Source organism: Notechis scutatus, chromosome 10, assembly GCF_049901735.1.
Source record: "Notechis scutatus isolate UNSWTSFEM ecotype Mainland chromosome 10, rNotScu1.2, whole genome shotgun sequence".
Lineage (NCBI taxonomy): Eukaryota > Metazoa > Chordata > Lepidosauria > Squamata > Elapidae > Notechis > Notechis scutatus.
This window is the reverse complement of record NC_142018.1, coordinates 13213891-13226739: the sequence shown is the minus strand read 5'-3', so window position 1 is coordinate 13226739 and position 12849 is coordinate 13213891. Positions and strand designations below refer to the sequence as shown.

Genomic DNA, 12849 nt, shown 5'->3' with positions numbered 1-12849 from the left:
CCAGAGGCAGAAGTTGCCTTGCGACAAAGACGCCCGACCCTGTGGTTTGTGCCGAAGAGACATCTGGATGATGTCACTGCCCAGACGAGGAGTAAAGCGATGCATCCTTTGGTCATAGAACCAGTCTCCAGTGGCTTTCTTCAGCTCCCTGCAGGTGGGAAAGCAGGGAAGAGAACAGCAATCACTTCTGAGAACATGAATCTGCACCCCCATCCCAAAGTCCATTGGGTTACAAGGTCCCTTCCAACTCTGATTATCTGTTTATCTGTTAAGTACGACAGCGCGTTAGGTGAAATGAACCATGCTGGCTGGGGAATTCTGGGAGTTGGAGTCCACACATCTTAACGTGGGCCATGGTTGGATAGTCCCAGTTGTGTACAGAATCCCAAGGTATATACAACCTGTTGCGGCCTCTTGGCCGCCAGCCCCTCCAACAGCAAATCAGAGGAGGAGAAGGTATGGGAGCCACAGGGTCAGCAGGAGAAGAAGGTATGGGAGCCACAGGGTCAGCATTAGGGCAACTTGAGAGCTCCAAGGGAGAAGAGGGAATGGAGCTGTCAGAGAGAGAAAGAGACAGAGGCAGAGCTTGGGCTGTCCATCTTATGTAGGTGCTAATCACCTGAGAACTCTTGTCCATCTAGCCAAGCTCCATGGGAAGGAGAAGTGGACTTCATCTCCCAGACTTCCAAAGCCAACACGGCCACAACTGAACATTCTGGGAATTGAAGTCCACTCCTCTGAAATTTGCCTATGCTTATTTAGCCCAGAGCCTCAAGGTGATTAAGTGCTGCCATATCTCTCAAAACTGGGATTTGGTCTCGGAGCACATGTTCTTCCCTTGAGTCTTGTCTTCTTGTGGTGACCTGTCAGTCACTGGCCCCTCCAGAGAGAGAGAGAGAGAGAGAGAGAAGCCCTCAGATGGAAAGTCAACAGCTTCCAGGTCTGGAAGGGGCTGATGAGGCAGAAGAGGGACAGCTGGGTCCAGTGCCAGACACACGGAAGTTCGGAAGGCAGAGAGGAGAGGAGATCAGTGGAAATCAATGGGCCGGTCCCTGGGACGGAAAAGCCACCGCTGCTAGCGAGACCCCCACCCTAGCTCTGGGGATAAAAGGCAGGGGGCGGAGATGAATAAGACTTGTTAGCTTGTAGCGAGAGAGAAACTTTTTGCCAGGGCTGCTGGCGCGCCTAATAAATGAATCATTGCTTCAACTACAGAGGTTTTGTCATGTTTGGGGAGCTGGGTCAAGAACACAACCCCAGTCGCAACATGCAAAGCGGGGGAGCAGACTTACGCCTCCTTGGCACAAACTTTGCAGCGCCAACAGCTGTCAGCGTCGTAGGAGCGGCAGTCGCGACAAACCAGGTGATTGCAATCCCGGCAGATGTTGGCTTTGGGGTTGACCCGGCCCAGGCTCTGCTGGCAACGAGCGCAGGTCCGCTCGCTGTACCGCTGGCTGCCCCTCTTGGCCCCTTTCCTCCGGATCTCTAGCAGCTCATTCTTCAGACGCCTGTTGGGCAGAAAGGGAAAAGAAGAGAGAAAAGGGTTGACCTCCTCATGGGCACCAGGTGTGGCTCCTCATATGGCTCATCTAATTTAAGACCCAGACGTTGGTTGATTCAGCTTGAGTAGAAGGAAGAGCCTCAAAGATTGGAAGAAGATGATAACCAGGTTGTCATGCCCCTGTCAGAATCTGAATCTGAGGAGGAAGACGAACAGCTGACAGAGAGTGGGAGTGTGATTCTGTTTGCTGTGGAAGAAACTGGGGAAGGGCAAAGTCCAGCTGGGCAGAGCAGGGCAGAGGTAGAACAAGAGAGACAGAGTTCAGAGGAAGACCCAGGCCCAGCCCCTCTTCATCTTAGGACACGGAGGGAGAAACAGAGAAGAGAGCAACATGGATTGCATGCTTAATGGGGGAGGAAAGGGCCCTGATTCCCTTCATTAGCTACACCTGGGAATGAGAGTTTAAAAGAGATGCATGCTGAGTGCGGCAGCTGCTGGGAACGAACATGTATTTATCTTGTGTTGACTTTGCTTATCTGTGTTCCTGGCGTCTTCCCAACCATGTTGAGTTATTGCCATGCCTTCACATCTGGAATTCTTGCTCCTGCCCTGCCTGACTAATTACTTCATCTTGCCTTGATTGGACTTATAGTTACAGTTTTTGTTGACCATGTTTTGGACTTGATTCTCTGCAGCCAAAGGCTGTTCCTGGGAGAGTTTTTCTCCAGCCAGAAGGTAACCAAGACATTGGGGGCAAAGTTGGAGCTGATAAAGGGACTCCTACTGATTATCTGACTGTGTTGCCTTTGTGCCACGCCCTTTGGGTCATCACACAGGTATTTGGACTGGACCACTTGGCTTACCAGAGTCAAGCTGTTCTGAAGAACAAAAGTAGGGCAGATTTTCTACAGGAGAGGTTCCTGCCCCCAAGGACCATCTGTTTCAATCTCAGTGTCCTCAACTGGGGACGGCAACACACTCAGGGGGTCTCTTTCCCCCCACTTATCAACACTGGGTGATGATCCCATGTGAGCCAACTCCTCACCTAATTCTCCTCTCTTCCACTTTCCGCAGTTCCTCATCTCGCTGGAGAACCCGAATGATGAAGTCCCTCTCCACCTCCGAGAGAAATGACAAGTCTATCGCCTCCATCGTCAATCACTGGAAATCCACTCCTTTCTCTAGAAAATATGTACATTTAAAAACGTATGAATATTACCAAGAAAAAAGCACACCATCTTTGTTGATTAGAAGCATATGTTTATATGTTTATTTATTATGTATTTGTATATATAGATTTTGTCTACAACTTAAGGTTGTATTCGATGTATTGTACATAGTGTTTTTCTTTTTTAATCTCTAATAAAGTTTTCTATAAAAAAACCCGTATGAATAGCAATAGCACTTAGACTTATATACTGCTTCATAGCACTTTGCAACCTTCTCTAAGCAGTTTACAGAGTCAGCATATTGCCCCCAACAATCTGGGTCCTCATTTTACATTGGATGGATGGAAGGCTGAGTCATCCTTGAGCTGGGATGGATGAGGAGGGGAGGGGAAGGAAGGAAGATAACCATAGCACTTAAGACTTATATACCGCTTTACAGTGCTTTATACTCCTCTATAAGTGGTTAACAGAATCAGCCTATTGCTCCCAACAGTCTTTTACCGACCTCGAAGGATGGAAGGCTGAGTCAACTTTGAGCTGATGGGACTCAAACTGCTGGCAGTTGGCAGTGTTCACTTGCAATACTGCATTCTTAGCATTGGGAAGGAAGGAAGGAAGGAAGGAAGGAAGGAAGGAAGGAAGGAAGGAAGGAAGGAAGGAAGGAAGGAAGGAAGGAAGGAAGGAAGCCAGCCATAGCACTTAGACTTACAGCAGAAGTGACGGTTGCTCTTTAAAAATTATGATTTACATTGAGTTGATTTAAGTCAAGCCTTTTTACTCGTGATTTAAACCAAGCTTTAAATCATAATTTTTAAAGAGCAACTGTCATGACTCTGCTGTGAAATTGTGCGAATGCATCAATGCAGCGCACGTTATCACAGCTTGCAGAGCTTGGATTCATTGAGTGAGTTGACCAAAAATGTAAATATTGCAAAATGTACAGCCTCATGCTACATAACTAAGCTCCATTTCACGCTGAATAAACTACATTATTAATGTATCTTAAATAGAAAACTATCTTTAGGTAGATTTTTATTCCAAAAGCATTTTATTGAAATAAATTTGATAAAAGTAAAAAAAAAAAAATCCGATTCAATTTTTTAAAAAATTCAATATTTTTTTATTTTTTTAAAAAAAACCATCAATTTTTACCCACCCTGCACAGGCTACATGCCTGCCAGCCATGATGCATTTTTTTTCCCCATCTCTTCTCTAAGGAGATACCTACTTTTCTATGGCTGCTACTCCTGCTGTCTCCCTCATCGGGCATTTTGAGGGATTTAAAAGGCTGTCCACCACCTATTTCAATAAATCTTTTCCTTCCCTTTTATCACTCCGGTCTTTTCTTTCTCCAAGGCCACTTTTTTCAGTTACATCACCATTGTGACTGAGATTGTTATGAGCCAATAGGATTCAAAGGAAACAAGGAAACTTCCTTCCGAGGAGATTCAAATGTAAGACAGATTGTATTATTTGCTGGCGGGGGGTATGGCGGGGAGAAGAAGTCCAAGGGATATGGACGACAAAGTTTTAAAACTAGAGAATCCGGTTCTGCCAGATAACAGCTCGAGTATAAATAGCTACTTTAAAGAAGAAGAAAAACTTGGGCGCCTCGGCATTCGAAACTAGTAAAATATTCGTGCCCTTGACTGATTTACAGTACATGCCAGCTGGTAATAGGGCACAGGAGAGATTGGAACATTAGGAAATTAAGTATAATAACTATTCATGCAGTTATATATATATATATAGATCCAGAGAAGTGACCAAGTCAAAGGTAGGTTCTTCTCCAGCCCTATGAACTTGATTCTGATCATTTCAAGCCAAAAACAGACAAACCCACATCAGCAAAGACTTCAAGCTCAGCCACCACATTCGGTCAAGCACGGTGTGTGGCTCACCGTGTAATGTGTGAACCCAGCTACGGCAGACTAGAAATGAGTCTATTCCAAGCAGACTGATAAGATTTGTAGCTCAGTACTGAACTGAGTGGCCCTTGGTGCTCTCAAGAGCCTAGTTGTTTTCTTGCCAATATTTGCATGACCCAACTTGATAGCATCATCAGTGCTAGAAGAGAGCAGTGTTTTTAGAGAGGGGGGGGGAGGAGGAGGAAGAGGAGAAGGAGGAGGAAGCGGCCTGTGGGCTCCTTGGTGCTCTTTGAGCTTGTAGACATTTCATTACCCAACTAGGTAACATCATCAGTGTTAGAAGGGAATGTGGTTTGCGAGAGGAGGAGGAGGAGGACTATAGGTCCTTGGTTGCTTTCTTGCAGATGTTTTATTATCCAAACTAGGTAACATCATCAATGCTAGAAGGCAATGTGGTTTGTGAAAAGAGGAGGAGGAGAAGGAGGAAGAGGAGAAGGCCTGTGACCTCCTTGGTGCTCTTTGAGCTTGTAGACATTTCATTACCCAACTAGGTAACATCATCAGTGTTAGAAGGGAATGTGGTTTGCGAGAGGAGGAGGACTATAGGTCCTTGGTTGCTTTCTTGCAGATGTTTCATTATCCAAACTAGGTAACATGACCATGTAAGTCTAGTGTTAGCACTGATGATGTTATCTAGTTGGGGTTATGAAATATCTGCAAGAAAAGCAACTAAGCTCTGGGAGCACCAAGGACCTCCTCAGTCTCTGTGATCCCATCAAAGTCTTCCAAGCATTCTTTACTCAACCAACCTTTTGTTTTCTGACAATCAGATGCCAAGAAAATGCCCCTAGAAAAAAAGAAATCCAGTTTATCCACATCCTTTTTTTTTTTTTTGTCTTCAACCCAACATTCCATTTCAACCGCCAAGCCACCCGACTTCAATGAGCCAGCTTCGGGCACAACTCTTCAGAGACTGGCAGTTAGAAGGAGCATTAATTATGGGCTGGCACAGAAGCCAAATGCCCAGACTTGTTGGAGCAGTTTCCAAAGAGATAACAAGCAGTCCAAATACGAATCAGGGACCCTGCCCACCTCAACCCCCAAGTCGCTAAGAAGTGGGGAAAAAATGAGGTTTAACCAGCTAAGAGAATATTTTTGCTTCTAGCAGAGTTTCTCAGCCTTCTCCAGTTGCAACTATACAAAATTGTGTGTAAGACCATAACTGGAGCGGGAGGGAAGGCCAAAGAGTTAGCATTTGGGATGCCTTGCAAGGACTTAAAAAGTTCATAAAGCACAGTCAGACTTCAAATGAACTTCAAATGAGCCAGTTAACCCCGATTCCAAGGGGGGGAATTCAAAAATCCCAGCAACCGGTTCACTGCCCAGTTGCTGAGTGGGTGTGGCCATGGTGGAGGTGGCCTACTGGAATTTCCGGGAAGGCTGTTTTTTAGCTTCCCCAGAATCCGGAGGCTTCCCTCGGGGCTCTGGGAGGGTGAAAATGGCCTCCCCCAGGCCCTGGAGGCCCTCCGGAAGCCGGAAACAGGCCTGTTTCCAGACTTCTGGAAGGCCCATTTTCCCTCCTCCTACAGCCTCCATGCTTGCAATTACCTGCATCAAAAATGGGCCACGTGGAAACTCCTGGGAGGGGTGGGGTGGGTGGGTGGGGCCAGCCGGTTGGTTCAAATACTGGTTCGGCGAACCAGATGCAAATTTAACTTCCGGTTCGCCCAAAACGGTCCAAACCGGTAAAATCCCATCCCTGCCCAATTCCCTATGAAACAGTCACATTTAGGTGTTCAAAATGACATCAGGGTGAACTGCTGACATTTTACTTTCCAAAACAAAGATGAAGATTGATGGGAAACAGACCATGCTGGCCCCACGTTTGAGAGAAAGCTCTCCAAGGGAAGAATGATATAATTGTTTGGGGTTAATTATAAGGGTCCAAAACAGTGGTGCGGTGGCCTTAGAGGTGGATCTCTTGCCTCACAATCAGGAGGCTGTGAGTTCAATCCTAGGTAGAGGCAGGTATTTCTCTCTCTCTCTGGGCACACTGAGAATGTATCTGCTGAACAAAACTCCGCACTGGCAACAGGAAGGGCATCCGGCCAGTAAACACTCAGCTTTATTTGGTTGCCCAGACTCCACCCGGCAAGGTGGAAATGATGAATTATAACAGTCTGAAAGGATTTCAAGCACCCTTTCCAAATGTTCAGTGTACTTGCTCTACGTTCAACATCAGCAGATTCACGCTTAAAACAGGTTTTTCCACTTTTTTTTTTTTTTTTTTTGCACTTGCAATGGCTCGAAATTAAATATTTTGCACCACCCTCGGCTCTAAGGTTTTTTTAATTTAATCATTCCCAATCTCTCTTGTAACCCACGATAACATTTTATTCCCACCCTATAACGAGGTGGATTATTGACTTAAACTCAGATAGGCCCACTCCTAATCCAACTTCTGAACCACTGCATCCCACACCATGTCACCGATGTTCAAATTTACTTCTCCTGTTTTAGAGTGTCTCCAGAAGCAAAAAAAGAGTGCTAGGGAACCAGGTCAGAAGCTTGTTTAATTCAGCATCCTGTTGCCCACAGCTGCACACCAAGATGGCTTGCTCACATCTCCTACGTCTGTCTGGTTTGTGGTTTGTTCTGCATGGATATGTGTAAAACCATTACAACAAGGAGACACTGATAGTCTTATCACATCTCTTTAAAACCGTCAAAAGCAGCAGTCACCCCACATTTCCACCAGTAGCACATAATTCTTCCTGCTAAGGAAGTCACGCCACATCGACAATGCCGAGCCAGGCCGACAACGAACAACAGCGGTTCCAGTGGGACGAGACCAAAGTCACCAGCCACGCCAAAACTTGTCATGCACATGAATTCATCGAAGCCTGGCACTCTACAAATTGATCCATTAATAAATGAATGGACTTAGAACCAGTGTATGAACCTATAAGGAATTGGACCATCCAAATGTCCGATCAATGACAAAATCGGCCACCTCCCCAGTTAAATTTCATGCCACGTGAACAACCAGTCACATGACCCAATAACCACAACACTACACGAGACCTATATAAACGGAAGAAAGGCAGAACAAGACATTTTACTCCAAAACCCCACTGAAGATGTTACCTAGTTTGGTAACCAAACGTCCGGGACAATGGTGGGATTAAAAAAAAAATACTACCGGTTCTGTGGGCATGGCTTGGTGGGCATGGCAGGGGAAGGATATTGCAAAATCTCCATTCCCTCCCCACCCCACTAACCTGCTTTCCAGCTCTGTTCTCCTGTGCAGGACAACCAAAGAGGACCCAGCCGATCAGCTGGGACTCAGGAGGCAGAGAATAGAAGGGGTTGGGAAGGCCAGTCAGAGGTGGTATTTGCCGTTACTGGTTCTCCAGAACTGGTCAGAACCTGCTGAATACCACTTCTAGTCCAGGAGCTAAACAGGAAGCTTGGAGAACAAATCCCCTTTCAAAAACCTTCCTGCTCAGTCAATGCTGGAAGATTAGCTTAACTTCTTCTCGTCAGTAGCAATATCAACACGTTTCCAGGTGGGATTCAGACCACAATAGTAGGATTGAGACAGGAAAGCAACATGACAGCCATCACCCACAAGCAACATCCTTCCATGCTGTATACTCTATATAACAGGAACGTTCTTAAGATACCCAGAATTGGACAATAGAGCCACAAAGAATGAGAATCAGAAATGCAGACTGAAATAATAAATCGGTAACAAAGCACCACCTCGGTTTTTGCAATAAAATGGCCACACACACACACACACCCCGGTTCATTTTCCCCCCACATGCAAAACATTTGCAAAATACGAGCATTTCTACCCATCTTCGCCCATAAAATATCCTCGTAATCCTGCCTTGAGCCTCAAATTTGAACCAAACACAAAAAGAGACAAAGAAAATGTATCCAACCGTTCAAGAAGCTCTTTCTGAACTTGGCTTCAACTTCCTCCCCTTCTCCAGCCCAGTGTCAGGCATACTGTACAGTGTTTATCTTTGACATACACACACTTCCCAGTTCAGCTGTCTGCAGGCTTTCTCAGGAAAAGATGAATAGCACTAAGAAAATGCTCTGTTCTGACTTCTGGGAAGACAAACAGTGCTCGAGAGAGTCCGGGAAAAAAGCCTCCACCTCTCTTTTTCTCCACTCTCTAAAAGGGCCAGCACACAAAGCACAACAAAGACACTTTCAGCTCCAAGGAACAAGTTAGTTCTGAAAGCTGGAACTACTGATTAGTCTTTGACTTACGACCACAAATCAAATCAAGTTTATTACCGTCAGAGACCAAATAAAAACCCTCCAGAAATATATCCAGTTCAAACAGTTAAGATAAAATAATGTAATGACATGCCCCCAACCCCCCACCCAACAACCAACAACCCCCCCCCCCCCCCCCCCCCCCCCCCCCCCCCCCCCCCCACCAAAACCCCCCCCCCCCCCCCCCCCAAACCCCCCCCCCCCCCCCCCAAAAACCCCCCCCCCCCCCCCCCCCCCCCCCACCCCCCCCCCCCCCCCCCCCCCCCCCCCCTTTCTAAGCGACTACTATAATATGATATCCTGTTCAATTACTTGGAAATGAATGATAGTATAAATTAGGCTTTATAATAGCAGAATCTTGCTCGATAAAGATGAGAGGAATTTGTAATTACAGTCTGATAATGATTTGACAATAGTATGATACTAAGCGGATAGTAGCTATATATAACATGAATTGTAACATAAAAACAGGATGAAATGTCTGTTGATATTGTGCACAAGAGATATGTACCAACCGAGACACTGTATAATGGAAAGAAGATTTTATTTAATGTTGTATGTTTAGTGTTTATGTTTGTTGTTTAAAATAAAAAAAAATTAAAAAATTCTAGGATAAAGTCACAAATAACAGATACAATCTATATTAAAATCGCAATTGGGCATCCAATCTATCAGTTACACCTGGACTAAATATAATATCAATCCTTAAAACTGTGTCATTAAATGCTAAAATGCAAAAGAGTAGTAGTGCAAAAGGGTTTGCCAGATTAGTTGTGTAAAATAGCTAGGGTCAGGAGGTGGGCTGCTACTGGTTCGAGCCTCCGGAGCCCGGCGAGGCTGTTTTGGCCCTCCCAGCCTTGAAGAAAGCCTCCAGAGACTGATGAGGGTGAAAACACACACACACACACACACACACAGAGTAGTGCAGGAGGCCGACTAGGCCACACCCACCATGGCCACGCCCACCCAGCAACCAGACAGAGAACCGGTTGCTAAATTTTTTGAAGTCCACCCCTGGCCAGGGTGGATTAATCGTGTGTTTAATTAATCACAGGCAGGATACTTATCAATTATTGCGAAGATATGGTTGTTTTTTTTAATATCTCTACAGAAAGAGACTTATGACCACAATTGAGCCCAAGATTTCTGCTGCTAAGCGAGACATTTCTAAAGGGAGCTTTGCCTCGTTTTATGACCTTTCTCTCCACCGTTGCTAAGTGAATCCCTGCCGTTGTTAAATCTAGTTAACATGGTTGTTAAGTGAATACGACTTCACCATTGACTTTGTCAGAAGGTCGCAAAAGGGGATTGTGTGACACACACACCCCCCGCGGACGCTGCAACCGTCACTAAATAGGAGTCAGTTGCCAAGTGTCTGAATTTTGATTCCCTGACGCAACGGTCATAAGTGTGGAAAACCGGTGATGAGATGCTTTTTTTGTAACTATGAATGGTCACTAAATGAACTGTTGTAAGTTGAGGATTACCTCTAGCTAGGTTTGTCACCTTACTAGTTTGGGATACTGAAATGAGCACCGCAAGAATAAACCAGAATTGGAAGGGACCTTGTAGGTCATCTAGTCCAACCCCCTGCCCAAGCAGGAGGCCCTACACCGTTTTTGACAGATGCCAGTCCAGTCTCTTCTTGAAAGCTTCCAGTGATGAAGCTCCCACAACTTCCGAGGGCAACTTCTGTTCCACTAGTTGATTGTTTTCACTGTCAGGAAATTCCTCCTTATTTCCAGGTTAAATCTCTCTTTCTTCAGCATTGTTCCTTGTCTGGCCTTCGGGTGCTTTAGAGAATAGCCTGACCCCCTCTCCTCTCTGTAGCAGCCCCTCAAATATTGGAAGACTGCTATCATGTCTCCCGTGGTCCTTCTCTTCCCTAGACTAGCCAAGCCCAGTTCCTGCAACTGTTCAGTAAACAAACCAGAATTGGCTTCACCCATCATAAGCGTTATCCTCAAGCCACTCATTGAATACAACAGCTAGGAGCAAACACACTGTCTTAACCCGCATATAAGCAAACCAATACGTAGCTAATTAAATTGTTCTGGGGCTCAAGCTTACTGGGTTTAAGGTGCTGTCCTGGAAACCAGGAGATTGTGAGTTCTAGTCCTGCCTTAGCATGAAAACCGACTGGATACCTTTGGGCCAGTCTCCCAGCCCAGCCCACCTCATAGGGTTGTTGGTATGGGGGGAAAAGGACTGGTGGGGGGAGCATTGTGTGTATTCACAACCTTGAGTTGTTTATAAAAATAATAATAAAGGTGGGATGAAAATTAATAAACTAAGTCTCACTTGCAGAATGTTAAACTGCAGTTCTTGAGCATGCACAAAATGCCCCTAAATTCAGAATAAGTATACCTGCTTGAGGTCATCCAATACAATTTCTCCACACAACCTCACCCAACCACACATTTCCAAAAGTACAGTTGACCTGACTTCCTTTTTCCAAGACATGCTCCATGCGCCACATAAATCATACTCTCTAAATAAATTGCTCTAATGCCCTTACACATTCCGGCTGGCATGGCAAATGTAGCCATCATGCTTCACTAAACATGATTTGTGGCTCAAGGGATCTCAGTCGCAAACTCCAAAGCAGTGTCAAAAAGAAGGCTGAAATTTAATTTCCACCTGCATATATACATGTGTATCGTTAACGGTACAATTTGTGATTGTAATGTACAGAGTTATGGTCAAATTCCCAACACTAACCCTTGTCTAAATTTTAAACCCTTGTCTAAATTCTAAACCCATATCTAAATTCTAAACCCATATCTAAATTCTAAACCCATATCTAAATTTTAAAATGATATCTAAATTCTAAACCCATGTCTAATTTCTAAATCCATGTCTAATTTCTAAACCCATATCTAAATTCTAAAGCCATATCTAAATTATAAAGCCATGTTTAAATTCTAAACCCATTTCTAAATTTTAAAACTATATCTAAATTCTAAACTGGATTTTTAAAAGTATATAAATGCTGAAACCCGTTTCTTGCAATGACTTTCATGGAAGAAATACTCCAGTTCTTGGGAAGTTGGTGAAGAACACCCCCCAACACATGCACAACCTGTACCTCTGAGCTTACACAGAGTGACACACACACACTAAGCTCCACTTCGCTCAATCGATCCCCACCCCACCCAACCAAAACTTTGCTGCAGAGACAGATTCGCTCCCTTCCAGCCCAATTCGGAACCGGTCCAAAAGCCAAGGTAGAAACCCGGGCGGGGGGGAATCACTGCAGGCCAGGGCTTCGTTTCCAAAAACCCTCCCGCTGCACCGGCTCCCCGGACCAAGCCGGATCCGGGACTTGAAAAAGCAGCAGTCAAGGGCTGGTCCGAGGAGGAAGGAAAGGCGCCTACTTGGAGAAGTCCGGAGCGCCGACTCCGAGCGCGCCAGGCGTTGGGGAAGAGTTTGGGGTACCTGCAAGTCGCCGCGCCCCGGGGATTCGCCGGCTCCCCGCGAGGATCCCGCCGCGCGAATCCGGGACAAACAGCAGCAGCAACAGCCCCGCAAACACGCCTTGACCCGAGGCGGAGTCCCCGGCTTAAAGGCGCCGCGCTCCGCTCAGGAAAGGCGGTGGCGCCGGGCGGCCTCGATCGCGTCATTGTCCCCGTTACCGCGGGGCATCCTTTGGGTGGCTCCCTCGCCGCCTTTCCTTTTTCTTCTTCTCCTTTTCCTTCCCTTCACCTTCTCCTCCTCTCTTCTTCCTCTCCTTCTTTCCCTCCTCTTTAACCCCCCTCTTGTTCTTCTCTCTTCTCCATCTCTTCTCTCAGCTGCTTCTTTATTTTTCCTCTTTTCCTTCTTCTCCATCTGCTCCTCCTCTCTCCTCCTCTTCTTCTTCCTGTCCTCCTTTTCCTCTTGTTCTTTCTTCTTCTCCTCCTCCCTCCTCTTCCTCTCCTTCATTTCCTCCTTTTTTCCTCTTGTTCTGATTTTCCTTCTCTTCTCCTCTACTTCTTTTCCCCTTTTCCTTCTCCTCCTTCTCTCATCTTCCTGTCCT

At 45.8% G+C, this 12849-nt stretch overlaps 1 protein-coding gene across 4 annotated transcripts in view; it reads right to left on the bottom strand.

The window, feature by feature from the left end:
* The window catches only part of SYTL4 (synaptotagmin like 4), a 37054-nt gene that overhangs the window by 21482 nt on the left and 2723 nt on the right, over nucleotides 1-12849 (bottom strand). Inside the window, exons 1-4 of one of the 4 annotated variants that reach the window (XM_087972401.1) lie at nucleotides 12212-12666; nucleotides 2547-2682; nucleotides 1293-1508; nucleotides 39-148 (exon numbers count right to left, since the gene is read on the bottom strand). In XM_087972401.1, the coding sequence (XP_087828527.1) occupies nucleotides 39-148; nucleotides 1293-1508; nucleotides 2547-2653 (433 nt within the window). In that variant the 5' untranslated portion in view covers nucleotides 2654-2682; nucleotides 12212-12666. Of the gene's footprint in view, nucleotides 1-38; nucleotides 149-1292; nucleotides 1509-2546; nucleotides 2683-8488; nucleotides 8641-12211; nucleotides 12667-12849 lie in introns of those variants that run through there. The other 3 variants (XM_026674762.2, XM_087972402.1, XM_087972403.1) reach the window with 3 other exon arrangements.